Source organism: Aplysia californica, unplaced genomic scaffold (assembly GCF_000002075.1).
Source record: "Aplysia californica isolate F4 #8 unplaced genomic scaffold, AplCal3.0 scaffold00213, whole genome shotgun sequence".
NCBI lineage: Eukaryota > Metazoa > Mollusca > Gastropoda > Aplysiida > Aplysiidae > Aplysia > Aplysia californica.
In genome coordinates this window covers 1,087,294-1,113,713 of record NW_004797483.1, presented here as the reverse complement: position 1 = coordinate 1,113,713, position 26,420 = coordinate 1,087,294, and the positions used below count along the sequence as shown (strand labels likewise).

Below are 26,420 nucleotides of genomic sequence, written 5' to 3'. Positions count from 1 at the left end.
TCTCTCTCACTGCCCTCAGACAAAATTGCACGCTTTCAACACGAGCGCCAGAACGTTTGTTCATGCTGAACACTACACTGGTTGGCCTATTACGGCCCACTGGGTGAGAATAGCCAAAAGACTTGCCTGCGCTACTCAATCAATGTCAACATGATGGATACGATACATTTAACTTTTCAATTTTGGTGTTTTAGTTTGAGAATATTATAGGTTAGACTTTAGTTTTAACTGATTCCATCCATGATTTTTTCAGCCTCTGGACAAAATTATTTTTCCCTGTTCAGTTTTAGACCTGGGGTGCATCTATTTGGTAACCTGTCATTTCGTCACACGGTCGTCTCGTCGCACCCCAATTATGTGTGATGAAATGACTTCGCTTACAATCGATGTTTCTCAAAAATTGTTATGCTAGTAGAGTTTCGGAGGATCTGCCTAAAGCTTTTTTAATTTTAAGGCTTTACTTTTAAAAGTAAGGGTCTAGCTTTTAGCAAAATTGCTGTACCATACATTTCTATAATTAGTCAATTTGTTTTTAAGAGAACTAATTATGGTCTTGCCAATCACACTTTTCATCAATAATACACCTAAAATTTTTGTTGATATATATATATATGACTCTACAGATTTCAATATTTCGATATTGTCAATACATATTTACGAACGGTGTAGCTGATGACAACCATCGCTGCCCCCCCGTACTACCGCACACAGCCCCAACCCTCCCCCAAAAATCGTGATTTGCAATTGCCATGACAATGTGCGTTTGATGTTTGCAAGTGTGCTACGAATTGACCGCCTCCATTCAACCTTGTAGATTTGGGGTGTGACGAGATGACTGTGACGTCTTGACTGCACCAGTGTGACGAAATGACCGTGTGACGAAATGACTGGTATTCATCTATTTAATGCATTACTGTGAAGCTCTAAGTTACTCTATCTAATATGCATTATCATATACCGAACTGATGGGAATCAATAGAGGAATCTGTTTATATCAATAACAATGACCTATATTGTTGTTGTTGTTGTTATCGATCCAGCAACAGCTGGGCTCTCGCCCTTCTGTCCAATGCCATGTAGTGATAAGTGCAGGTCTGCTGCAGAACAATGACCTATAATCTGTTTGTATTTGAAAAATTGCGCAACACCTCTTCAAAGATTTCAACTTTCCACATCTTCTACAAGTCCTTATAATCCATAGGAATCAACTCAAAATTGTAGCGATATCATCCTAGCACACATTTATGCAAGAATTTCCCAAATTTAGTTGAATATCTTTCTTTGAAGGGCCTTTTTATAATACCAGGCTCCGTGTTGTTTACCCATACGTAGCAACAACATAACAACGATTTTACAAGAATTTCGTGGAGTTTCGATTGATTTTGGCGCTCAGAGATAGAGAGGTCCGGCTTGTTTACAAGTTCTACTTCCTTTCGACAATTTAAAAAGTAGGAACTATGTTAAAAAGTGCACATTTGTTTTGGATTTCGCTTGGATTTCATTGAGCTGCTCACAGCGGTCGAATGGTGGCAGCGGAAAAACTCAGAGGCGCTGTCAGCGCCCGAATGGACAGAATCACTTAATACATCGTCAAATATATGCTATCAATTCAATTAGATTTTGAAATATAGATCTCTACATTTTTACTCATCTGTAACAGACAGTATCTAGGCAAAACATTTTCTGTTCACCTATAAACCCTTCGTAATTCAAGTTAAAAATTCAAGGCACAATCTGACCTGTCTATGATGGCATATATATATGTATTTGTCTTTCAGCATGTTGTCTATTTAATCCCAAGATCAAATAGATTTATATTGACAAGCGTGTGGACATTTTAAATGTCTCCATCCGCGCAGCGCGCGGAGTGTGCAACACTTTTCCCCGCGGGAGAGGATACAGGTGCGGTAGACATGCTATATTACACCGTCGCCGATCGGCGTCCCATGGGGAAAAGGTACGGCTTCTTACCATCGCCGATCAGCGTCCGGTGGGGGCAAAATGTTAATGGGAATGAGATTTAAAGAGGGAGTGTAGCTGACCTCTTCCCCCCTTGTGAATAGGAAATGTTTCTTCATAAATCAAACCTTCAAAGATTAGAGAGATTGGTAAGTGTGTAGTCTAGATTATGTAAATTACTGTGCAGATCCATCTATACCCAATACCCTGCTCTCATTGCTGTATTACAGAGTCTGTGTTCCAGGGGCTGACGTGCAAAACCCGGTAATCCATCTTAAAGCTCTCTTTGGAAAATCATCTTTTTTTTAGCTTTTACATGCAACAACTGATTGTGGAAAGTAAAACAGTAAGTAATGGGGAGGTGGTCTACCAACACAGGAAGTTTGACTAAAAAGATCTATTATGATTAAAATAAACAATTGGGGGATGAAAGTAGTAATTTGCCAACACCAGCTTTATCCCGGGGAATAAAGTCCCTTGATGCCCTAAGTCACTGTTATGCTCTAATTACAGCCATAGTAATCCCAACACTCAGCCGTCATAAAGGCAAAGGATTTTTTGTCTCCTGGCAGAGGGTGAAAGATATGTGAATGAGATATCTCTATTGAATGTATTAAATGAGATGTTATTTTGGGCTGAACAAAACTACTATTTCCATTTCGGATAGGATCGGCGGGGCACCCGACTCATTCACTCAAAAACAAACACGTTTGTTTTCAGGCGGTAGAGTCGGGCGATTGGCCCGACCCGCCGTAATGGGCACCACGTATTACACTCATCGACGCCCTTTTGAAAAGGAAGTCACTGAAAGGATTTGGAAATTTCATTGGCAAATAAGAAAAATTTTTAGAATGTATGGAGTTTAGGAAAATTATGATTTTGGATGTATCAGGGTTTTGCGTAAAAAAAAGTTTTTTTGATAGCTTTTATGAAGGGTGTGTTGGGTTTTGGCCGAAAACACTTTGTGCATCTGATAGCTCCGTTATAAAAATCTAGATTTTTTCCAAAATGTCGCTTAGTGGGTTTTGCATCTCACCCTTCATATATATTGTATGTGTCCGACGTGATGTAATCAGGCACTTGTCAGTTTTTGGGTATGGAGTTATTGGTATCATCTGAAAGTGTTTTTATTTGTCTCACTTTCAATGAAAAAAATACCCAACTATCTCGGATAGATGTTGAGATAAGAGATTTAAGGAGGAGGGGTTGCTTGGTTTCAGTGGTAAAATAGCAAGAAAATAGCCGCCAAAGTTTGATAACTTCATCAGCTTGACACTCCTTGAAAATTGAAAAATTACATATTTTCTGCATTTTAAAACAATTTGCAGTCACATGGCGCAATAATGCAGTTCTGCGCCAGGCCCGAAATGTCCGGTGCAATCACTCTCCTTGATGGGTGGCCAGATGGGGTATTTATTTTGTACTGCTGGGCGTGTGACTGTAAAGTGTTAATCGATGCTTTTCAGTAAAATTCCCATGGAAATGTGCTTTTATGTCAGCATAAAAAGTGTTGACCCAAAAAACAAAAATTAGATAGAAATTGCCAAACTCGCAAAAGAAAGTCAGTTTCTTAAATTTCATTATTTTGACGAGCGCTTGGTTTCACCACGACACCTCACATATACAGAAAGCTGGGTAGAAATTCCTTGTAATGCTTCCAGTTCATTTCGATACTTGTAAAATGCTATTGAGAGTCACTAGTTTTCAAGAGGAGACCACATCATGTTCAAAGGTGTGACTCATTGCTCTAGTTCTATAATTTTCCTTTGTAGTTCAATGAGCAAATAACTACTGAAAAAAATTGTACATGGCTTGTTTTCATTCTAATGGAGCCTTTTTAATTTCATCTGCACCTTGTGGGTGGTTGGCGGGTGTTCTGGTGTGATTTGTGCTTCTTCTTTCATATCAAAAGCTATTGTCCTTCTCTCTCCTCCTCCTTTTTGTGTTTGTTACGCTCTTGTAACACCTCTAATCTTCGGCACTTACATGACCTTATTGTGTTGCAAGTGCCGTAAAAATCTTACTGAAACTAAAAATCTGCACCTTGTACTGTATATTATGTGTCCACAGTGTCCTACTTTTATGAGTCGTAATACTAGCTGTACTGTTTGACAGGGAAAAAAATGAAGATGGGCTTGTGGTCTGCAGGGGGTTTAGAGGACTTTTTTCATCACCGCCTCTTAAAAGTGTATGTTGTTTTCATAGTTTTTAAAGAAAGTTTCATCTATATAATTATATATTTTAAACATCATCATTTACTTTTATTGTTACACAGCAATACATATCAAGATATATAGCAATACATATCAAGATATATATATATATTTATATGGTTTCTTCTGATATGTCAAATTTCTCAGTAAGACTGTTTTGCTCCTAATAGAAGGCTATTGGAATTGAGTTCAAGCAAGAATTTTATTTTCATAAAGATTTGATAGATGCGAGTGGTTTTTTAAACGCAAATTAACGTGATCTGTGCTGCAGTGTCAAAAACGTGCAATTTTTTTGCTTCTCTTTTGCTTTAGTCACACTATGAAGAAATTATATATACTATGATGGATAGATAGATAGATATTATAGTGAAAATTTGATTTTCTGGAGTATGGGATAGAGAATGCAATAGATTTTGAATAGTTTAATCATCTTTACGAGTAGTTTAGAAAAAGTTAAGAAACAAATAATGATAAAGACTAAATTATCAGCAAGCACCTTTGCTTGGATAAAAATTATTAGATATATGTAAAGATGTGTAAACAAAAAGAACTAGACAAGTGTATGAAAACTAATGCAGTTTGGAGGTGTGTTCACCACTGACAGACAAGAGTGGTCTGGTTTAACTTTTCAAGAGGTTGGAGAGGTCTCATAGTGTGAGAGAAGTTTATAATTTTCTTATGTTATATGTGACCAGTGTTGTGTGTTCATATTGTCAGGTGTCTACTGGACCAATGTCAGGAAGGAATACCCTATTGTGTGATTGAGCATAATTTTTTGAGTTTTTATATTTGCATGGTTGGAAATCCTTGTAAGGTTCCTGATAAGTTACAGTTTTTTGTGTGTGAAGCAGCATAGGTTCTTAAAAAAATTTATATTCTACTCCATATACTTTTTGCTTTAATAAGTACTTAAAAAAATATTGTGAGCTATATTTTGAATTGAAAGTCTTGACATTAAAATTTACAAAAAATCTTTTTTGAGACACTTATGGTTGAGCTTTGCTATTTGACCCATTCCTATATTATTGTAAAAATAGATTTTGGTTTTCCAAGTTTTATGATAATCAATAATAATTTTATTCCGACAGAATTGCAATGAAAGAAGCAGGCCTGCTGGTATGATCTTTTCATCAAAAGGGCACTGACTGTTGCCCTCTCCCACCCTCAGACTCGCGTCATATTATATTGAGACAGGAAAAAATTGAAATACCATCATGTCCTTGAAGAGATCCTGGCTGGCATGTCGTCTCAAGACTAGAGTGGCCATCTTCGCCCTCACCCTCATCTTCATTAGTATGGCACTGATGTATCGTGCCTTATTGTCACATGACACAAAGCCTCATGTGCGTCATAGTTCTCTCCCAACCATGGACAAGAGAAAGTTTTTACGTTTCCAACCCAAGTACAGTGAACTAGACATTCCACACGCCGATTCTAACATTGACAGATCATTCCACTTGAAAAGTCATCGTAGTCTGGTAAACGGTAACCCAGACGCTCAAGATCTGCCCAACTTGGCTAACAACATCCAGCTCTTAAAAGACAGAGACTTGTTGAGTGCGGACAGCAAAGAAGCTTTAACAAACTTTTTGAAGCAATTGTATCCTGATGACTGGGCTCATGCCCCAGACACCGACGAAATCGCTTTGGACTTGAAGTATGTGCTGATTGACTATGGGTTTGAGAGCAAAATGTCGTGCAAAGAGATTGATAGCCTAAGACTTGGAAATCCTGTGTCCTTCTCCAGTTCCAAATTCATTGAGTATGCTTATGATGATAACCAGGACAACAACGAAGGAAACTCTTATGAGAATTATTACAACAGGAACAATCGCAATAGGAATGCTAATGCGGCTGTGAAAAGTCCCTCTTCTGATTCAGACACAAAGATTGCGTGCATGAAGCAAGTGTACGACCCAGATTTCTGTGCCACAATGGGGAATTACAAGTAAGGATTTACGTAGCTCAGCGTGTCTAGTTTCTTGTTCTTCCTAATATGCTTTATTGCTTTATATGAATGTATGTTATATGTATCTGTGTGTGTGTGTGAGGGGGGGGGGTCCTCATGCTTCTTTGCATTTCTTTCTCAATCTATTTGGTTTATCTAATTGTCTTTACGTGCTCTACTTGTGTGTAGGGTGTGTGTATGTGTGTGTGTATGTGTGTGTATTATTGCAAATGTGAACGGTTGTACCTGTAACTTAATAGTTATGGTTGACTCAATATAAATATTCAAAGCTGAAATAGGAAGGTTGCTTCAAAGAGGCCAAATTGGGATTGCTTGTTCGGGATTGAAAACTAGTTTGAACGTCTGAAGATTTGACTTCGTTCTTAATTTGAAATTATTTTGTCTTTTTCTGTCTTGTTAATGATAGGTAAAAAATTTCTTCTCTTTGAAAGAATTGTTTTAAGGTACAGCTGTGATTCTACAGTCACAGTAAAAAGTCTGTGTCTTGCACTGCTTGTTCCTTGTGATGACAGCCTGTATGAATAAATAGTTCAAGCTCGGCCTTAGTCAGCACTCATGGGTTCCAGCACTGAGTTAGGATCTGTAACACATTTATTAATTGATATATATAGTTTTTAGATTGTAATTCTGATCTTGTTGCAGATTTCTACGGGAGATTCTTTTTATGGCGACTCTCCATCACCCGTCTATCTTGACCATGAAAGGTTACTGTCTCCGTGGCAACCGGCTGGCGTCGAAGCTCCAGGAGAAAGGCCTTGTCATGGTGACGGAGACTGGGGTGGCGCTCACCCCAACTGCCGTCCGATCCTCCTCTTGGTACCAAAGACTACATGTGAGTGCATCAAGAATGACAGTGAATGAGTAACCACAAGGGGAAAACAGCTATGTCTGAAATGCTGAGTTTTAGCTGGAAACTGGATTTTAACCCTTTCAGCCCTGACTTCCTGAGGCTACCGTTCCCCTCTGCCTGAGCTCCTTAATGGTATATTAACATCTAACATTCATATGATCGTCAGAATCACTTTCCATATCCCACTGGAAGTAGTCTTTGTCATTACCAGTATCTAATTGAGAAAAATCTTCAAAATAATCAATAAGGTCCTGTGTAGCATGCACTTTTTTCCATGTGTGTTTTGTCCCATACAGGCCTAGGGTCTTGCTCACTGGCATACTGTGGCTAGGCATACGGACAGTTTACTCACCTCTAATGGTTAAACTTGAAACTTTTGGGAGATTTTTTTTCGATTTCATTTCTTCAAAATCTTATTAACCAATCGCGTTATATTACTTTGATTGTTGTGCATATGTTTGTGAATTGAGCGTCCTTTTGTCGATCAATAAAGTTGTGTTTGCTGGTGATTGGAGGATGCCACTGGTAGGTCCTACTGCTTTATTGTATCTGTGTTGGTCCTGTCTATCTGTCTGTTTTTGCGTCTTCCCAAAAGAATAATAATTTATTGTGCTCATGTACTTGTCTAGAAGTCAAAAACTCAAAAGTTGTTTTTTTCTGTGTTAAAAGTGATCTCCACCCGCGCATTTCCTCATGGGTAGTTGGAGGACACCACTAAAAGGTCTCACTGCTTTTCTTTCCCTCAGATGATTCTGTCTGTTTTACTTTTCCATGTGGATGGTTGGCTGGAACTCTAGTGTGGTTTGCTCCTCCTTTTCTATCAAACATCTATTTTCCTTATCTCTCCTCTTTTTTTGTGTTTGCTACTCTCTTATAACACATCTGTATTACATGTCCTGGGCAACAACGTCATTGCACACCGGACAGGTCCATAAGTGCTTAGTTCCCCCCAGCACCAAAGCCCGCAAGGTATCCATACAGATTGTTCCGGTGGCTGTCTGATTATGGCGACGTCTTTCCTTTCCGGATAATCGTTCCTTTCTTCCTTATCCCCACTCTATCCCCATTTCCCGCATCCTAATGATTGCGTGGTGTTCTGCTGTCTCCCTGTCTTCTTCATCCCACAACTTTTTCTCCAACACTTCTCCTTTGTAAAATTTCACCTCTCCATCAACCACGGCACTGCCTGCCAGCCTATCAGCCTCCTCATGGCCTTTCACTCCAGAGTGCCCAGGACAGAATATCCACGCTTATAGCACATCTAATCTTCAGCACTCGTATGACCTAATTTTGTTGCAAGTACCCTAAAACTTTGCTATACCATAAAAACTCTTTCTCTGCTCTATATAACTTGTTTTGTCAATTTGCGTCTTTTTACTAAATACAAAATAATCCCCGGCTCTCTTTCCCAGATGGCGCTACAAGTGAGTCATCTGCTGCTTTATCTGGACAGTAGTCCCTTTGGTAGCTTGCGACTGCGCAAACTGGAACTGAAAGATCTGATACTGGTCAAAGGCGATACAGTCAAGCTAGCGGATCTTGATGAATTGGAAGTTGGGGAGTCGCTGTGTCAGGACGCCATGCAGTGTCGGTTACAGGGCAGAGAAAATGGTATAATACATGTTGGGGGAAATGTATACTGTTGTCATGTTGTTGTAAGTTGACTGCCTTAGGCATCTTTGAAAAAAACAATTATTTGAGTTAATTTTTTCAGTAAGTGCCAAGCATATAATTATAGTTTATTGTTGCTAATATGCATGGGTTTGCGAGTATGTCTTGTATGTCAGTGTGTCTGGTTAAATAGAATTTTTTTTCTTTTATCTACACAATATGAACATGACAGTTTTTTTGTGTATAAGTTAAACAGCTTTCTACGCACACACAGGTTATTTCAAAAGCGGGCTTAGCACTGTAATTTTGTTAGGTCTGGTTTTAGTAAGACTAGGCCACTGGTCAACAGATCTCATCTTGAAAGAAAGCTAGGCAGAAGATGAAATTAAGTGAGTGGAAAAGATGCCCACCTCCCATCGCCTTATACCAGAGATGTTGAACAATGTACCAAGAAATTCCCACCTTTGGGGGGATAGTTGCCTGCCCAGCTAGTGGGACAATACCATGCTTATGTCCTCTTGCCCACACAGTCTCAAGCCTATCAGATTGTAGAGAGGAATCATGTTTTGAGTTAACAGTATCTTTTGTTTTCCCCTCTCTCCATCAGGCGGCCAATGTTTAGAGGGAAGCTGCTTTGGGTTGAACGCACTGTCCAATCTGGACAAAGCTGCTACAGCTGCGCTGCTGCCAATGTTGAGGAACCCTGACTCGGAGGAGGCCACTGCTATTGTGAGAGGCTTGGAAGATTTGTCGCTGTCTACCCCACAGCTAGTTGTTCGACTCCAGAAACTGCTCAGCGAAACATGTAAGGATTATTCAATTTTCTAATATTTTAGGCCCTTATCTAAACCTATAAGGCAATTTAAGAGCTGAGTTGCTTTGACCATACCTGTTAAAGATGCCAAACGAGGCTTTATGGAATACATACCAGTAGAAAGAAGGAGATATGCAATAAGATAACTACCCTTGGTGGTAACTAAACTTTGTCTTTTTCATGCAGATCAATTCCCCCGCAGGCTCTGATTTAAATTAGGAAAATGTTCCTAATGTTTTTATTTAAACATGTAAAATATTGGTGCTCAAGTTGAGGGGCTGAAGAATTTTGTTTTCCCTTTTTATTTTTGTGGTGATTGTGAATGAGTTGTTATTAAAGATGGGAGGCTAAACGAAACTTTTAAGTCTAGTAAGAGAATGGATAAAACTTTCTATATCAAGGGTTGCTGATAACATTCTTATTTATCAAGGTTTGCCTTTTGCGATAGAAGGTTGGCATGACCTTGCAGTATTTTTTTTAGCTACTGAGATCTCTCTAATTTGAGTCTATTTACTAATGGTGGAAATTAAAATGTTGTCCCTTTTTGGTGTTTTCCAGCCAAGGAAGAGCCACCACTTTTAGTTGTTCAGAGTGACAGGAAGTTATCTGACGGCAGGGCTCGGCCAGTGGTGTCAATGACACAAGATGAAGACGACAACAGCATTCATCCCTTGCCACGAGTGAGTTATTAGGCAGGCTGTTGCTGTGTGCCTTTATATTAACTGGAGACCATTCTCTTGTATTGATGTTTTGCCCTCCAAAATATTGTTTGTTAATATGTGTGTGTGCCTGGAGAAAGATCCCTGTTGTCAGCAAAGCTATTTTTGAGCACCGAGGTGAAAAGGCCAAAAACGTTGTAGCTGGTCAAAAATTTAGTTCCATCAGAAAACACACATTTAACCATTTCTTTAAAACATATTGAAAGGATTTTATATTTTAACTCTAAATATTTAAAAAATTAAAAATGTGCTAGAAATATGGTTTTACTCCAAACTTTGTTTTTACACCCTCTGTTTCGAAAACTCCTCAAGATATTTGAAAATCAGCCTGTTCTGCATTGAAATAATACAAGAATATGCCCTTATTTCAATATCCAAAATTTCCAACGGCTGGGACCTTTTTGCAGGCACACACACATATTGTTCACCCCCATCAACACAATTTAGATCATCCGGGAAGCAGACTGCTTCAGCCCTGCTGATGGGGTGGGATATGTGCAGTATCCCGGCAGATAAAGGGAGACACTTGACAAAATTACTTCCTCATAGGATTATCGAAGTTATGTCTTGTGCGTGCAATAACGAAGAGCTCAACCATTGCTCCATGCTCGCAGGCACCTTTGGATAGAATGTACTGGAGTTTTCATACACATGCAGGCGGTTGGATGGTGCCCGAGGTAAAACCTACTTCTTTACTCTTCCATTGTCCTCTCCGTCTTCAGTCAGGCACATATAACTCAGACATGTTGGAGATTGACAAATGTGTTTGACACATGCATTATTTGGGTAAACCTGTATAGCAGAAAAAATGTAATATGTCAGTTGGGGAATGGCAAACTGTACAAGTTATCTGTGATTACGAGTTTTCCATGTTTGTGCTATCTGTGCCCGACTGTATGCAGCTCTTGTTCTTTTCTGGCGTCATTATCTCATGGATGTGCTTTTTTCTACTATATTTTTTGTGTGTATGTGTGTGTGTGTGTCTGTGTGTGTCTGTGTGTGTGCATTATATGCAATATGTGTGGGAACGTGGCTGCTAGAGTGTGCATGTGTACCTGTCTCTCTGAATGAGGGATTCCCCATTTTACTACTTGTGTTAAACACCTTGGGTTCACTGGATAGGAAGAGGCCTCTATAAAAATGTTTGCTTTTATTATCGTTATTGATATTGTGTTTATTCTTCTTCTTATTTTGTATTCCTTCTTATTGTTATTATAATTCTGATAGTTGCGATGAAAAAGAGTGGAAAGCATTTCAGAGAGGAAACTGAGCAATTCATTTTCCTCAACTTTGACCTTTGAGAAGATTAAGTAGTTCGTTTTCCTCCTGCCGCCTCTCAGGGCAACAGAATCGACACGGACTCATTACTATCGCGGTTTGAGCGCCATGACCAGAGCAACTTTGCGGGCATCTACGACTACCCGTGCGCTGGGTCTCGTGTGTCCTGGGGCTGTGTGCACACAGTGAGAACCCTTCATGATGTGGCCGACCTCTGTCTCAAGGACGACAACTGCCGCTGTTTCGTCACGTTTACCACCAGGCCGGAGGAGGAGAGTGAGTTGTCCACTAGTGTTGTGTGATCAGTCGAGGGAGTTGCTCGTGTTCATATAGTGTACAACGTGTCCAATCTTCAGCTTTTTGCAGCTCGACTCAGTTATCTTGTCTATGCGTAGATTTAAGGGCTCTTTTATGGAAGAATGGCGTAGATCCAAGCTTAACAGCAAACCCTATGTCACAGTGTGTCTTATTTACAGGTCTATTTAACATTCATGCTTCACAACATAAGTATCCGTCAATTTGTTGGTCTAATGAGATTTATGTCGAAGAATGTTATCGATGTACGCCCGACCACTGTTTATTACTTTGGCAAAATATGTTTATTTGCCAGCATGACAAATGTGTAATTAACATTCATGCCTGACAATATAACGGTCTGGCTATTTATAAATCTGATGACAGTTGTGTCGAAAAATTCAACAGATGCATATCTTACTATGTCACAGTATGTCTATTTGCAGGCCTTATATATATCTATTTATCCATCATGAGCAACTGCATTACTATTTGTGTCTTTATAGGTCTAATGATAGTCTTTTAAAAAAATCCAAGGGCACTTTATTGTGTCTATTTGCAGGCCTGGTAGATATCAAATTGACAGTCATGCACAACTTCTTTACTCTCTATCTATTTATAGACCTGATGACAGTCGTATTAAAGAATGCGACAGATGCCTACCCTCAGAGCTCATCCGGCACCACCCTTTTCATCCGGAGATCGGCAAAGTACGATGTGATTCTACGTGCTGTGGAGCAGCAAAACGGTGATCTCTCTAGAGACAAAGAGCTTGATAGTATGAATGAAGCAATGAGGAGAAATGAGATTGGAGGAGTGGGAGGAGGAGGAAGTGTCAGGGAGGAAGGTGGCGGTCAAGAATTGGACGCAGATGACCAGCTCATGGCAAAGTCAGATCTGGAGATTACGGAGTGCATCGATAGAACTCTCCAGATTCAGGATGCGGCGAGGCTCAGCAGAGAGAAACGCCTTATGGCTCACATGGGCCTCAAAGGTGACATCTTCATTCTTCTGTTCTTAACAGTCTCGTAATGTCTTCAAACTAAACTTTCTCTTATCACCAGTCCTTGTCTCCTTCACAGCCACTTATTTTGACTTTTCACTGTCTTAGAAATAATAATTGGTCACTTTGTGCCGTTACCACTAAAATGCTAATATCTCAAGTCCAAATGAAAATAGAGCTGTGAAAGGTCATAGGATGACAGATAAGGGATTTTGCTCTTGAGTTGTGATATTATTATGACTACGTTGATATTATTTCTTCTTCTGACTGTGCGAAACTGTTTTGATATAAAGTTCAGGGCAGTTCAGGGCAGTTCAGACCTTCATAATATGAATATTATGGCAATCTGTATATAAAATCAGGTCTGAGACGGTCTTTGACAAAGTGGCGGAGGTTCAAAAGAAACTTTTGTGTGTGTTTTTGAGCTTGATCCACTGACTACTGTGACATACAAGATGGAGTATCTTGTCTTCTCAAGCAAGGACAAAAACACAGAGATTATGTGTGCTCATTGTATACATTAAAGACTACTTGGCCCTAGAAAATAGAAGAGCAGTTCAGCTTCTTTTCAGGCTAAATTCTAAGCTTAGCCCATCCAAAAATGGAAGAAAGTCTGATTTGTCTTCATGATCACTAAAATCATGTGTGTGTCCCCCCCGCGCCCCCGTTGATGAATAAAAGCTTTTGTATGTTTGTCACACTCTTGTGACCCGCTATTTCCAGGGTGCCTTGATACTTGAAGTAGACTTTGTGCTGTTGAAGCTAGAGAAGTGAGCAGAGTAAGCCTGATTACCTGTAAGGACTTCTCTGTTGACATCCACTCCTTGGCGCTCATATGACCTTATGCCGTTGTGAACAGTGTAAAACTTCTTCTAAAAAAAAATTTTTTTTTAAAGTTGTATCTTGCTTTTTTCTCTCTTTTAAAGTCATCTTCAGATGTTTCTTTTTTTTTCATTCAAAGTCATTTTAAAGTTGTATCATGTTTTCATTTGTCCAGGCACAAGAGAGCAAGTGTGGCGGCGGTCAGTCCTCCACCAGAACTTGGGAATCCCGAGCCGTATTGTCCGAGCTGCTGGTGGTGGAGGGAAGTTCCTCGTCAATTTCACCAAAAGGTACTGATGTGAAGGGAGTTTGAGCCCATACAGTTTTAACTCTGTCTGTGAATGGGTGGTTGTTGTTGTTGTTGTTGTTAGCGATCCAGTAGCAACTGAGCGTTAACTCTTCTGCATGATGCCATTCGGTAATAGCTGCATGTCTGTTCTAATTGTTGTCTTGAGGAGTAGAGGCAATTAGCTGTCTAGGGTAGCTTGGGAAGAATACATCCCCTTAAATCAGTTAGTTTTCTACAGTTTTCTATGATGTTCCATTGTCTCTGAGGGGTAGTCACATAGTGGGCAGGCAGCAGACTGCTTTACTCCAATTCGGTTGAGATGTTGGTTGATGGATACATGTTGTGTTCTAAGTTGGAAGATTATTGATTGATCTCCCCTCCTCAACTCATTGATTGGATCTTTGACCAGTGGTTTATTCATGTGGCCATACATCCTCCTTCCTGTCGTACCTGTTGCCCAATCATGAATGGGTGGTAGTCTTGATTCTTTGACAGGTCACTACCTTAGAATTACAAAGTTTTTTCTTACATTTTTTGACCATTTTGAGTTACTAAGACCATGAGTTCAGAAACAGTGTTCTACCTGCTCAATAAAAATCAGAAGATAATTTGGAATCGTTATCAAGATATTCAAAGAATTGCAATTGAAAAGCCATTACGTGATGTAAAACTAAAAATCTATTATTTTAAATTTCTCAAAACTAGGTGCTGAGCAAATAGAATTGTAATGTTAGTACACACACACGTCTGTAAAACTGGAGAGACGAACACACACGACAGCAAGCATTCTAATAATGAGCCCGGGTGTAGTGTCTGACTTTTTATGTAGATCCCCGAAGTGAGTAACATTAACCAAGAGCCCATGGCATACGGGGCGCTTACGTCCCGTGAGTAAAAAAGAGTAAGGTACAATACGGTGACTACCGTGACATCTCCCCTTTTAATATTGAAGAAAAAGGAAAACCCCAAAATGGATTAAAGATTATCGGCTTCGAGCCTCTCAAAGGGGAATGTTCTAACTTTAACAAAATTCACACACAGAGTTCAATTGTCTTTGAAGATTCCGGGCTTGCACTTGAGAACTTTGTAACACATTTCAATAAAGTTCTTTGGTATTTCATAATATCCACATTTCAAATTGTCTTTGTCACATTCATAGAACAGCATAGCGTCCCGATAACGAACTTGAGAAAATAAATTACTTCGAACAGGTAAGTCTACACAACTGTTGGGTAATCAGCAAAGAATAAACACAAAGTAAAATTTGTCATCGAAAGGATACGACTGGGTCGCAAGAACATCAGTCCGGGTAACGAGCGGGTCTCCTGACCACTCGTCCACTTCGTGTAGTTATTGGAGCTGGACTGGCTGGAACGGCTGCTGGCTGAGGTGATGGTGGTGTGACATCAGGCTCCACCGGCTGGACAGCTGGTGGCGGAGGTAAGGGAACGGACCTTGGAGTAGGCTCTGGGGTGGCAACAGGTGAAGAAGGCACGGAAGGAGGGTCGACGTAGGGCTTCAGGTGTTTGCGGTTCCGGCGGTAAGCCCTAGCCCCAGACTGTATGATGTAAGACCTGGGTGCGCACCGTTCTTTGACAACCGCAGGGCCACGCCACTCCTTGTCGTTCTCCAGCTTCTGCAGGACGAGCTGACCAGGATTCAGCTCCGGGAGGTTCTGGGCTCCGTGACGTCTGTCAAAAGCTTGTTTGTACTTACGCTTCGACTCAGCGTCTCTGGCTGCAATCTTCGCCCTGTCGTAGACCTGCTGGTTCAGGTTTGACGGTAGAGTTGGCAGGGTCGTCCTCAGGCGTCGCCCAAGAGCAAGTTCCGCTGGGCTCGCCCCCGTCGGTGACACCGGTGTAGACCTGTAGATCAGGAGTGCGAGAAATGGGTCGTCCTGACTCAGGGCTTTCTTCGCTTCCTCGACTGCTCTCTCCGACCCGCCGTTGCTCTGGGGAAAATGAGGACTGCTGGTCGTGTGTTTAAATCCCCAGCCCTTGGCGAACTTGTGGAAACGGTCCGACACAAACTGAGGACCGTTGTCAGTCACCAGTAGTTCTGGAATGCCAAACCGAGCGAAGACGTTTTTCAGTTTGTACACGACAGTCTCTGAGGTGGTGTCTGGCATGTAGGCCACCTCCAAGTACCGTGAAAAGTAGTCCACGAGTACCAGGTAGTTATGTCCCTTTTAGTTGCAGAGGTCAGCACCAACCATCTGGAACGGCCGCTCAGGTAGAGCTGTCGGGTTTAGAGGTTCGCTTGGTTGTGCTGGACGTTTCCTCTGGCAATGGTCGCATCTTGAGACGACTTCCCGTATCTCGGAGCTGAGACCAGGCCACCAAATGGAAGATTTGGCCCGTTCTCGACACTTCGACACTCCAAGGTGACCGTCGTGGATCCTGCTGAGCATCTCTCCTCGCATTGCCTTGGGGATTACGATGCGGTTACCTCTGACGAGTAGTCCATGGACTTCGCTCAGTTCACTGGAAACTGCGTAGAGGTCGCGAGCTTCGGACTTGACGTTTTGTATGAATTTCGGCCAACCGCTTCTAGTGTACTGTATCGCAGCACTGATCGCTGGATCCTGTTGAGACTTGTTTCTGATTTCGTCAAGTTTGCTATCCGTGGCATCCCATGACATCTGGATTGTAGCGACATGAGCCTCGATTTCTTCACCAAATTCTTCAGGCTCGGTGCTCACTACTGGACTTCGGGACAAGGAGTCTGCGACAGTCATGTTTTTCCCTTGGCTGTATACTGCCTTTCCGCTGTAGCGCATCATCCTCATCAGCATTCGTTGGCAGTGGACAGATGCATCATTCAGTTCTTTAGAGTTGATCAGGGGAACAATGGGCTTGTGGTCGGTGAGCAGTGTGAATGACGGCAGACCGATGAGGTAGCGATCGAACTTTTCGCACGCCCAGGTGGCCGCCAACAGTTCCTTTTCAATCTGAGCGTAGTTCTTCTCCGCCCTAGATAAAGTTCTGGAACAGTAGGCCACTGGCTGAAGATCACCCCGGTCTTCCTGGAGGAGAACTCCTCCCAGTCCGTAGCTGCTTGCATCGGCGCTTACAGTGACAGGCTTCCTCATATCAAAGAAGGCGAGTGTTGGAGCTGACGACAGTAACTTCTTGATATCAGTGAAGGCAGATGACTGCGCTGGAGTCCAGGCCCACTCAGCATCGTGATTCAGAAGATCGGTGAGCGGCTTCATGACTGTTGACAGATTTGGCACAAACCTGCCCAAATAGTTCACCATGCCGAGCACTCGTCGTAAGTCTGTAATGTTCTCTGGCTCTGGCATCTCAGTGATGGCGCTGACCTTGGATGGATCTGGCCTTACACCCTTCCCGCTGATGATGTGGCCAAGAAAATCGATTTCATCCTTGTCAAACTTGCACTTAGATTTGTTCAACCTGACCCCACGCTCCTTTAGCCGCTGGAAGACTTTCTTCTTCAGCTTATCATGTTTCTCCTGACCATCCGTGTGCAGGAGGATGTCGTCCATAAAGCACTCTACACCGTCTATGCCCGCTAGAATGTCTTGCATCGTACGCTGAAATATCTCAGGCGCAGAGGTGATTCCAAAACAGAGACGTCTGTAGAAGTACCGACCGAACGGGGTAATGAAAGTGGTCAGCTTCGCGGAGTCGTCGTCCAGTGCCAACTGCCAAAAGGATGAAGTTGCATCAAGCTTGCTGAACTTGTTTGATCCGCTGAGTTTGTACAATATGTCGTCTATGGTGGGCAGCATGAATCGTTCACGCTTCACCGATAGGTTGAGCTTTTTCAGATCTGTGCAGATTCTAACACTACCAGACCTTTTTCTGACCGGGACCATGGGTGCACACCAGTCAGTTGGAGCGCTGATCTTTTCAATGACACCTGCGGCCTCCATACGGTCTAGTTCAGCTTTGACTTCGTCCATGAGTGGAATGGGAATCCGACGTGCGACGTTCACGGAGTATGGCTGTGCATCTTCTTTCAAGATGATTTTCACTGGCTCGCAGCGTATAGGTTTAGGTCCCACATCACCGAACACGAGGTTGGCAGAGTCTATTCTGTCTCGAGAAATCAGTCCCAGACGAACTGCGGCGTCGCGACTGAGAAGACAGTCGGTGTCGTCGTCAAGGACGAAAACACGGAACGCAAAGTTGCGATTGTTATGCAGCGTAGTTGCGATAAATTCTCCCACGCTCCTTATGACTCCACCAGGACTGCGAAGAACTGCAGACGTTGTTTTCAGCTTTGGACGAGGACTGAGACGGTTGTAGACGGCCTTCGATATTATCGAAACATCGGCCCCTGTGTCTATCTTGAAGGATGTAGCTCTCCCTCCAAGGTTCAGTGTAACGCGCCATGGTGGCTCGCTAACTTCGCCGAAGTTTACATCGGTAACGACATTACTGTCCGAGTCTCTGTCAACAGCACCTAAAAAGAACGAAGGAGTTTCCGATTCGGTTATTTCGTTGACATTGCGGCTGCTGCTGCTGCTGCTGCGACAGACTGTTGCGAAGTGATTGCGCTTGCCGCATTTCCTGCAAGTTTTCCCACGCGCTGGGCAATTGTTTTGGGCAATTGTTTTGGGCATGACCTCTTCCACAGTTACCGCAGTTAGAGAAAGTTGACGGTGATGCATGGCTGTCTCTGTGTTGTGAGTGTGTACCTGTTCTTCGGCCGCCTCTACCCCTGGCGAATATCCTCTCTGGCCGTAGCGCACTGAATCTACTGTGACTGCTGCACCTAGCTGACGTTGGCTACTGACCTGACCCTTTACGAGCTCGAAATGGCGTGCTGTTTCGATGGCTGATTTCAAAGTAAGAGTTGCCTCGAGTTGTAAGCGCTGTGACAGTTCATTGTCCAGTACTCCTAGGACGAGTCTATCCCTTATGGTTTCATCTCGGTCCTTAAAGTCTGCATGTTCGGAAAGTTCGTACAGGGCTCTAACATATTCTTCTATCGTCTCCCCACTGTTTTGTGCTCGTGCATGGAACTTTGCTCTTTCGTGGATAAGATTCCGCTTGGGGACAAAGTGAGCGTCAAAATTCTCTAAGACAGTGTCAAAGTTGTCCCTAGGATCGTTACCTTCGACGGGAGCAGGGAACGTGAACGTGTTAAATATCTGTTCAGCTTGGCGTCCCATAGCGTAAATTAATGAACTTACTTGAATTGCTCCGGTCTCTGCGCTCAGTTTGGTGGCTGTGCGGTATCGTAGCATACGCTGTCGCCACTCGGGCCACTCGTGAGGTTTCGAAAAATCAGACGGCTCAGGAGGCTTGAAATGAGGCATTCTGACACTTGTGACACGTTATCCACTGACTTCTGACACCATGTAATGTTAGTACACACACACGTCTGTAAAACTGGAGAGACGAACACACACGACAGCAAGCATTCTAATAATGAGCCCGGGTGTAGTGTCTGACTTTTTATGTAGATCCCCGAAGTGAGTAACATTAACCAAGAGCCCATGGCATACGGGGCGCTTACGTCCCGTGAGTAAAAAAGAGTAAGGTACAATACGGTGACTACCGTGACAAGAATGGTGTAATTCTGAGGTAGTGAGGTGTTCACATGTATGTGTGGGAATTCATATTTGTTTGTTGTGTTTATATGTGTTATGTTACGACTTACTTGAGTCTTGGAGTAGTAGATCTAGATGGTAGTTGATGTTGGTGGGGCCCCACCTGCTGGTCGTCTGCTAGTTCTTTGCTATGCCGATGTTACTCGTTTCGGCTTCAGTGAGTGAGTGACCTTCAGATTTCCCGCCGCTTGCACGAAATCACATTAGGTCTCAGTCACGTGATATGTCCCTTAGGCCTATGTCACAATAATAATTATTAAGGTGTGTTCACGCTACATGTCCTTCTATTCTTAAGGTGCGCTTACACCACAGTATGTGTGTGTTTTCACAATGATGGAGGAAAATGTTCCTCCTCAACTTCACCAATAGTACTGGTTTTGGTGGAGTATCATTCCCTTTGATGGGTGGTAGTGCAGGCTGGTTGGAAGGTGTGTAAATCTCTGGTTAAGTTTGTATTTGTCTGTTGTCTTTGTGTGCATGTGTACATAACACAAACTATGGCTTGTAAGTATTTAAGAATGTAGTAAGAAAAGCCAACTGAAATTCTTGTTTTGGCATCACTACCAATTAGATCTATTTGCTTTTTAGTCGTAAAATAAAGACATGCTGTATGTCGTGTTAAAATGTTGTGTTGGGTTTAACTGACTGACTTATACTCACAGGTTTGAAAGTGATCTCCCGGAAGTAGCAAAGAAGGCGACATTCATCGCCGAGGATGGACCTGTTGCCTTTCACATCGGGTATGCCTTGCTCTATCACCTGGACAGATTGCTTGGGGTAAGTCTTAAGTCTTTGGTGATGGTTAGGCTCTTCTACATGCATGGCAAAAACATGAGTTTGATAATCACTTGAGGGAAGCTATTTTACACTAAATTATACAGGATCTCTCTCATTTTGCTGGGGAACTACTTGCTCAGCCCAGGTTACTGACGTCTGTGGTGTAGCGGTTAGGCTTTTCACCATTGCATGCAGAAAATGTGAGTTTGATTCCGTATTGAAGAGGTTTTTAATCAAGAATCTCCCTCTCTCTTCTGGGACTTTGAATTTCTCTGAGCCCGGATTTGCAGTGACAGATATTGTTGAAGCAGTCTGTCTCCTGAATGATAGGTAAGGTTTGTCAATGGGGGGCGCAAAATTTTTAATCTTTGGCATTTTCATGACTTTATTGTGTTGCAAATGCTGTAACGCTTTTCTGGAACTGAAAAGCTCCACCCCCTCACAAATCTAATCCACTTGTCTCTGTGTGGGTTGTTAGTGGGCTCCACTGGTAGGTTCCACTTTTTAATTTCCCTCTGTTGTTTGTGTCTGTCTGTGTTACTTTTTCCCAGCACTAAATGACTGTTGCAGAGCGTCACTGGTAGGTCCTACTTCTTTATGTTTCCTCTGTTGCTTCTGTCTGTCTTACTGTTTCCAGCACTAAATGACCATTATTGTGTTGATGTGTTTCTCTTTACTCTAACAAACAAACGATCTAACCAAATGACCATTGTTGTGTCAATGTGCGTCTCTTTACTCAAACAAACAGACAAACCAAATTACCATTATTGTGTCGATATGCTTATCTTTAAACCAACAAACAAACGATCTAACCAAATGACCATTGTTGTGTCAATGTGCATCTCTTTACTCAAACAAACAGACAAACCAAATTACCATTATTGTGTCGATATGCTTATCTTTAAACCAACAAACAAACGATCTAACCAAATGACCATTGTTGTGTCAATGTGCGTCTCTTTACTCAAACAAACAGACAAACCAAATTACCATTATTGTGTCGATATGCTTATCTTTAAACCAACAAACAAACGATCTAACCAAATGACCATTGTTGTGTCAATGTGCATCTCTTTACTCAAACAAACAGACAAACCAAATTACCATTATTGTGTCGATATGCTTATCTTTGCTCAACCAAACAAACGATCTAACCAAATGACCATTGTGCGCCCCCCCCCCTCTAGGGCAGAACCACTGACTGAAGTGTCTTTAGGCCGTTCCCAAAAGGGGGATATTAACATGTTCGTATGCACAGTAGAATTGTAAATCTGTGTGCCCCACTCAATATCAGTCGTAAGATGCACTGTGCTATTATCAGCCACGAGGCTCGAAAGGCAAAAAAGTGACTTTCCATGAAATTTTTGTTTTTCGGATATATTGAAAGTTTAATGTCTTCTGCTTCGTTTAAGATAAATATAAACAACTATAATCGACTATAAATATTTTATTTTGATTTATTTTGGAGGTATGTGTGGTTTATTGTGAGCTTGGGTGACGAGATAAAGGAATTTGGACCTTGCTAGTGTGTAGCTGTGAGATTATTTTTAGAACTATTACCTCATGGCCACCTTTGCTTCAACCGGAGATTCTCCACTGGTAGAAAATCTTTGCTCAAACGTTCTTCATTCGCAATTATTTTTAGATTTTGACCCATTTTTTAGCATGAATGGCCTGAAATGTAAACAACCCCTATTGGTAAAACGGAGTAAAAACGGTAACTTCTAGCCCACTTCAAGATTGTTTACGTAAACAGCTGACTGTGTGGGCGTGCCCTGCTAGCTGCTATGGTTTGTTGATCTTTCAATGTGTTTTAGTGCTTTTAATTAACCATACTCTAGATCTCCCAGAGCGGACTCCTTACCAAGAGGCCATCCGAGGCAGTCTATGTGCATGTGTGTATGTGCGTTATTGGGTTTTTGTGTGTACGTTTGTGTGTGTGTGTGTGTGTGCTCTCATGTGTTTATGGTGCCATTGCGAACGTATAATCAGGTAGCTTAAACACGGCACGTAAGCCGACTTGCAGCCTTCCGAGCGTGGTTTCGGTGAAATGGGGGTAATTCAGATCTGTTTCTTTGCTCTTATGCTATAAAACACCAAACACTGAACACTTCGAAAAAGTTCGGATTTTCTTCGTTATAGTAGTGTAAGTTGTTTGTATTTCCGGGTATTTGGAGCTGGTGGATCGCCGTGGAAAGGGAAGCCCCTTGCGGTTTGAATGCGAGGTCCCCCCTAGTTCAAAATTGACACCCATGCATTCGAATGCTTTGCAGAAAGATTGATGATTAAATACCGTCTTTTCATTGGTGGAGAACTTTACAGCTTTGAGCGTAGTTTCCCGTGGTTATTATTTTTGGCCTTTGGCGTTTAGATAGAAAAACCTTGAAAAAAAGGGTCTACGTTTTCAAAGATCATTTTTAACACGAAAAGTGTAAAACACCGGCTAAACAAAGGTACCAATAGAAAGAACATTTCTTTTTCTATTAGAATAAAGCCATCAGCTTAAAATTATTTTGCATGAATCCTTCTGCGAAACTATCGGGAGCACTCTGTATACTACAGTGTTGAGCCAGCTCGCTAGCTGCGAAGGCTGGTGCGACGCCGGCCGAGACAATGCTCGGTGTCTTTATTGAAATAACGACAGATCATCGTGTTTGAGGCAATACAACACTGATTTGTAATGATCTCACAGTCCTGAAAAAGATTAGGCTTCATTTCTATGTTATAGTGATTGCACTCTTTTGATGTTTGGTGCACTTGGTACTCTTTGATGATCTGTCAAACATGGGCTTGCAGCCAGTTAGCGACTTCTGCAATATTTTATTATTATGTTAAATTGAAACAGCTGCCATTCTCGTAAACATTGACTGAGAGGTACAAGCATGGTACTAAAATTCTCAGGAGACATAGGCCTTTCATATGAAACAGATGAATTTGACATACTGTTACTTTGAAAATTTAGTGTCTTGTACCTATAATGCTAATATTTTGTTGCATTTCACGTGAAGTCCGTTCTCGTTTAAATTTTGTTTGGTCCATAAGTTGTTTTTTTCTGTGAATGAATAGTTTTCTAAATTTGTATGTTACCTTGTAGTGGCATAGCCAAGATAACTGCTAAATTTCAAGTCTCTATCTCAATTCTAAGACCCCCATTGCTATGGAAACATGTTGTTCAACTTCGAAGGCCATTTTTTCCTTTTCGTCTTTCCTCACCTCGCACATATAAAAGTTCTGTATTTTTGTCGAATATTGTCATATTTACTTCATTTTTGTTTTAAATTGTAGGGAAAAGGTGAAATTTTTAAAAATAAGGTCATCTCAGTTTTGAAATTTCCTTCATATGACTGATATTGTCCGGCAGGGACACAAATGGGCTGACTTATCAATGTCATGCTCATACTGTGTCGAAACAACATAGGGGGAATTGCTGCTTTTTCTTTCCTCATCCTTACTATCGTCATTTTTCTTCTACTTCTAATGTATGTTTGTCACTCTATTGTGAATTGCTATTTCCGGGGTGCCTTGATAGTCCAAGCAGACTTTGTGTTGTTGAGGCAAGAGAGGTGAGCAGAGTAAGCCTGATTCCCCGTTTGGACGTCTCTGTTGACATCCACCCCTTGACGCTCATATGACCATATGCAGTTGGGAGCGCCATAAAACCTTACTGAAACTAAAACAAAAAACCAAATGGTTGTTATAGTGTGGGTGTGCCTCTCTTTACTCAAAAAACAAACTATCTCTGTCTTCCCATGGTCAGTTGTACCACACCCCGCCGTGTGTGGGTCAAGAGCTCAGTGCTGACTTGGTGGACAGGCTACATGCCAACAGTCACTGGGAGGAGGCCTTCAGACCACTCATAGAGGCAGATGGAACACTGTCAGGTGAGTGTGTGTGTGTGTATGTGTGTGTGTGTGTGTGTGTGTGTGTGTGTGTGTGTGTGTGTGTGTGTGTGTGTGTGTGTGTGTCTAAGCAAGCAAGCATGTGTCAGTCATGTCAGCAGAGGGAATAAATGAAGTAGAAGTAGTCAAAGAAAAAGAAAGGAATACGAAGAAAGTGTGATAAACAGCAAATGTATGATCTATGATGGGCAGGCGGTTGGCAGGTGCTCTGGTGTGGTTTGCTCCTTCTTTTCTGTCAAACATTTATCATCCTTATCTCCCCTCATTTTTTTGTGTTTGTTTCTCTCTTGTAACACCTCTATTCTTCAGCACTTATATGACCTTTTGTGTTGCAAGTGCTGTAAAATTACTAAAACTAAAGATCTATGATGATTAGAATTAAAAATGTGTTGTCCCTCCACCCCTCACCCCTCCCCACACCTCCCACCCCATAAATCTCCAGGTATTCTGGTGGTGCCCACGCCCAAAGTGATGAAGGTGAGCAAGCTCATCCTGAGCTCCCTAGAGGCACCGGTGGTGGAAATCAAGCCCTTTGAGCGGATGGAGAAACTGCAGCTGGAGTACGTGCTGCTGTGGTGGCTGGGCCGTGTGCAGAAACGGAACAATGAGCACCTTGGCTATAAAGGTAAGTGGGAGCAGTGACATAGTCTTTGGGTACTCCTATTTATGTCGAGGGATGTTCGCACCATGTATGAAACAGGAAAGAGCTCGCAAGTGTCACAAGAGATGAAGAGACACGGGCTGCATTTACTAGGAGTTGGTGAAACCCACTGGATACTGTCTGGACAAAAGCAACTCAGCTCGGGGGGACAAATATTACTACATGGAACCCGGAGAAGAGTTACAGTAATTGATTAACAGAAAAGTGGGAAGACATGGAATAATATTAAGAGGCTAGCCCAGAATATGGAAGGGTGGAAAGTGTTTGTTCGTGGCATCCAGGGTGAAAAAGTCAATGATGATGGCTCCTATTTACTTGACTTCTCGTGTATATAGGAAGGGGTAAACAATGAAGCTGTTATAGGGCACTTGTATTGGCCCAAAGACACTTGGATACAAAGATAGGGGAAAGCAGTGATGTCGTGTTTGGGTACTCAAACTTACCCAAAGACCGTGCAGGCACAAAGTTAAGGGGAAAGCGGTCACATTGTTGTAGGATTCTCGAATTCATTCAAAGACTACTCAGGTACAAAGGCAGGAAGCAGTGACATTGTTATAGGGTGTTCGTGGTTACTCAAAAACTGTCAGGCAGGGTACTTGTACTCACTTGAGACTTCTCAGTTCCAAAGGTAGGTGGGAAACAATATGACTATGTCATAGGGTTCTTATACTTACTTAAGACTTCCACATTATCCTAAGTTCTTAGTAAGATATTAACTCTACTGCTGTAAGCTGACAAAACGCCTTTTTTTCGTTTTGGCGTCAATTTTTTTTAATTTGCCAAATAGAAAGCTGATCAGTTAGCTTACTTGTGGGGAAAAAAATAATTGTGGAACTATTTCAAGTTTTTTAATAAATTAGAATTCAAATTTCGGATGAACACTGTCTATAAACTCGAAACCGCTGTGAACTTTTTAAAAAGGCGTTTTGTCAGCTTACAGCAGTCTATGAGCCCAAGCTTTCACTTAGGTGTACTCTACCTTGCACTGAATACACACCTCAATGTGTAGTTGTGTAAACCTTGCAGTCAAACTACTGAGGGTGCTTAATTAGTGCAGAGGTCCTGTAGCTGGGGTTAGGGTTCGAGGTGTCAAATGGTCATTAAATATAGAAACTGAAATGACACCTGTGATTGAAGTAATGTCATTCAATAGAACAAACATTTAACACATGAAATATAATGAGAATAGTAATAGCAATAAAGTTAATTTTATGCAATAATAGTAATAAAATAAATTCAGACAGTGCCCAACCCAGTTTGACTTCAGGCCCTTTGCAATAAAAAAAATCAAACAAAAACTGATTACGTGTAACATATTTTACTGAAATACGAGAACATGCGTACCCCAGTGCTTGAAATATGTGGTTATGGGGCAGACCTGGAATGTTATGTATCACTATCATCGTGTATGTTTCCACGAGTGTTCTCCATCTGGTCCACAGGTCACCTGATCCACTTTTACGCTGACAAAGCCTTCACCAATGTCACTACTGACTTTTCAGGTAGGGGATAAACTGCAATGTTGCTGTTGTTTGCGAGTAGAAATTACACTAGGGAAAATGTGCCTGTAACAGAGAGGATTTTGAGAAGATATACATGTAATACATGCACAAGTACTACTTCTCTGTCTGTCTGTCTGTCTGTCTGTCTGTCTGTCTGTCTGTCTGTCTGTCTGTCT

The 26,420-nt window shown here is 41.8% G+C and overlaps 1 protein-coding gene across 1 annotated transcript in view; it reads left to right on the top strand.

The window, feature by feature from the left end:
• Positions 1 to 26,420, top strand: part of LOC101853091 — a 30,342-nt gene that overhangs the window by 1,714 nt on the left and 2,208 nt on the right. Inside the window, exons 2-13 of the mRNA XM_005099442.3 lie at positions 5,261 to 6,120; positions 6,784 to 6,973; positions 8,404 to 8,602; positions 9,210 to 9,407; positions 9,975 to 10,096; positions 11,476 to 11,689; positions 12,330 to 12,701; positions 13,708 to 13,822; positions 20,068 to 20,182; positions 23,940 to 24,063; positions 24,524 to 24,706; positions 26,185 to 26,244. Coding sequence (XP_005099499.1) covers positions 5,387 to 6,120; positions 6,784 to 6,973; positions 8,404 to 8,602; positions 9,210 to 9,407; positions 9,975 to 10,096; positions 11,476 to 11,689; positions 12,330 to 12,701; positions 13,708 to 13,822; positions 20,068 to 20,182; positions 23,940 to 24,063; positions 24,524 to 24,706; positions 26,185 to 26,244 — 2,626 coding nt within the window. The 5' untranslated portion in view covers positions 5,261 to 5,386. The remainder of the gene's footprint in view (positions 1 to 5,260; positions 6,121 to 6,783; positions 6,974 to 8,403; positions 8,603 to 9,209; positions 9,408 to 9,974; positions 10,097 to 11,475; positions 11,690 to 12,329; positions 12,702 to 13,707; positions 13,823 to 20,067; positions 20,183 to 23,939; positions 24,064 to 24,523; positions 24,707 to 26,184; positions 26,245 to 26,420) is intronic.